Source organism: Syzygium oleosum, unplaced genomic scaffold (assembly GCF_021117445.2).
Source record: "Syzygium oleosum isolate NSW1041296 unplaced genomic scaffold, Sole_v2.1 Sole_v2.14, whole genome shotgun sequence".
NCBI classification, from domain to species: domain Eukaryota; kingdom Viridiplantae; phylum Streptophyta; class Magnoliopsida; order Myrtales; family Myrtaceae; genus Syzygium; species Syzygium oleosum.
Genome location: NW_026607498.1, coordinates 304,785 through 305,893, shown reverse-complemented (window position 1 = coordinate 305,893; position 1,109 = coordinate 304,785). Strand labels below are relative to the sequence as shown.

The 1,109-nt window shown below is 45.7% G+C and overlaps 1 protein-coding gene across 1 annotated transcript; it reads right to left on the bottom strand.

The window, feature by feature from the left end:
* Positions 1-460: 460 nt before the first annotated feature.
* LOC115669113 (B3 domain-containing protein At2g33720-like) lies at positions 461-844 on the bottom strand. Its single transcript, XM_056317911.1, has one exon. The coding sequence runs from the start codon at positions 842-844 to the stop codon at positions 461-463; it is 384 nt and encodes a 127-aa protein (XP_056173886.1).
* Between the last annotated feature and the right edge of the window lie 265 nt (positions 845-1,109).

The window sequence follows — 1,109 nt, the reverse complement described above, 5'->3', positions numbered from 1 at the left end:
GCTGAACATCTCTGTATAACAGCATATGGAGTCACGTTTGGAAAAGCATCTGGGCTGTTGATTTGGAGAGTTCAGTAGAAACATCTTGATGAAACAGTAACTAAAAACCAGCTTATGCATTCACTGTTGAGGTGAGTGCAAAATATCTTGGCAAAAGTCAAGTGTTACTAGGATCATTTAAAATTTGTGCCCAGACAGGATTACAAAAGTCAAATGTTGCCAATCTACAATAATCAACTTTACCCATTCAAAGATATTTCCACAGTGAAAACCCACACATGAAAATTAAAGACCGAGAACCGGACTTCAATAGAAGCGATCACCAAGAATTGAATTTCTGAGGGAAAATAGAGATAGTTTGATTGCATACAATAGAATTCCATCACTAATATCCATTTCTAGAGATCAAAAATTTTCCTGTTGGTCACTTAACAAAAACAATACTAATTCAAGGTTAAGTCTAATTCGCCTTGTGAAGAAGGCTAAAGTGGAACTTGCTAGCACTAGGATCCCAATATATCCGGATCTCATCACCAGCCGCCAACCCCCTCCGTTTCGCAAATTCCTTGATCCAATCGCCCTTGAAGACGTAGGACCCAGATGACGCCCAGAACACGAACACCAGTTGATGCTCTGAGCATGTGTCCGCGTCCGTCACGATGACGTCGGCCCCCTTGCCGCTCTCAACTTGCCTCACTATCTCCTCGCTCATCCATCGGAGCAAGTGGCTCGTCACAAAGTCCCGCCCGATCAAGAGCCTCGACAGGTGGCCGAGATCGCTGTGTAAGCTTCTTCTTGATCTTATAAGGGTCGTAGAGCAGCACCAATTCTGTGGAAACGCCATTGCGTCTTTCATCCTCTGTATCACATCCTGAGGCCCTTTCTTCTCCTTTTGCGTTCTATTGTACTTTGGCTTCTTCTCAACAATTAAGGTTTCAGCGCCCGTAGGTGAGGCCACGGATTTTCGCTTCGGTTGGGCGGGAACGATTTCTTGACGAGGGCCACCGACTTCCTTCCTGTTCTGATCAGGAGTGAGGGGGAAGAATTCGCGAGCCACCACCACTCCTGCAGATGAATTTCTCTGGCCCCTTCGTCGCCATTCTTCTCCT

Excerpts from the sequence above, each read along its gene's own strand:
- LOC115669113 (XM_056317911.1), bottom strand. The coding sequence starts at position 844 with ATGGCGTTTCCACAGAATTGGTGCTGCTCTACGACCCTTATAAGATCA.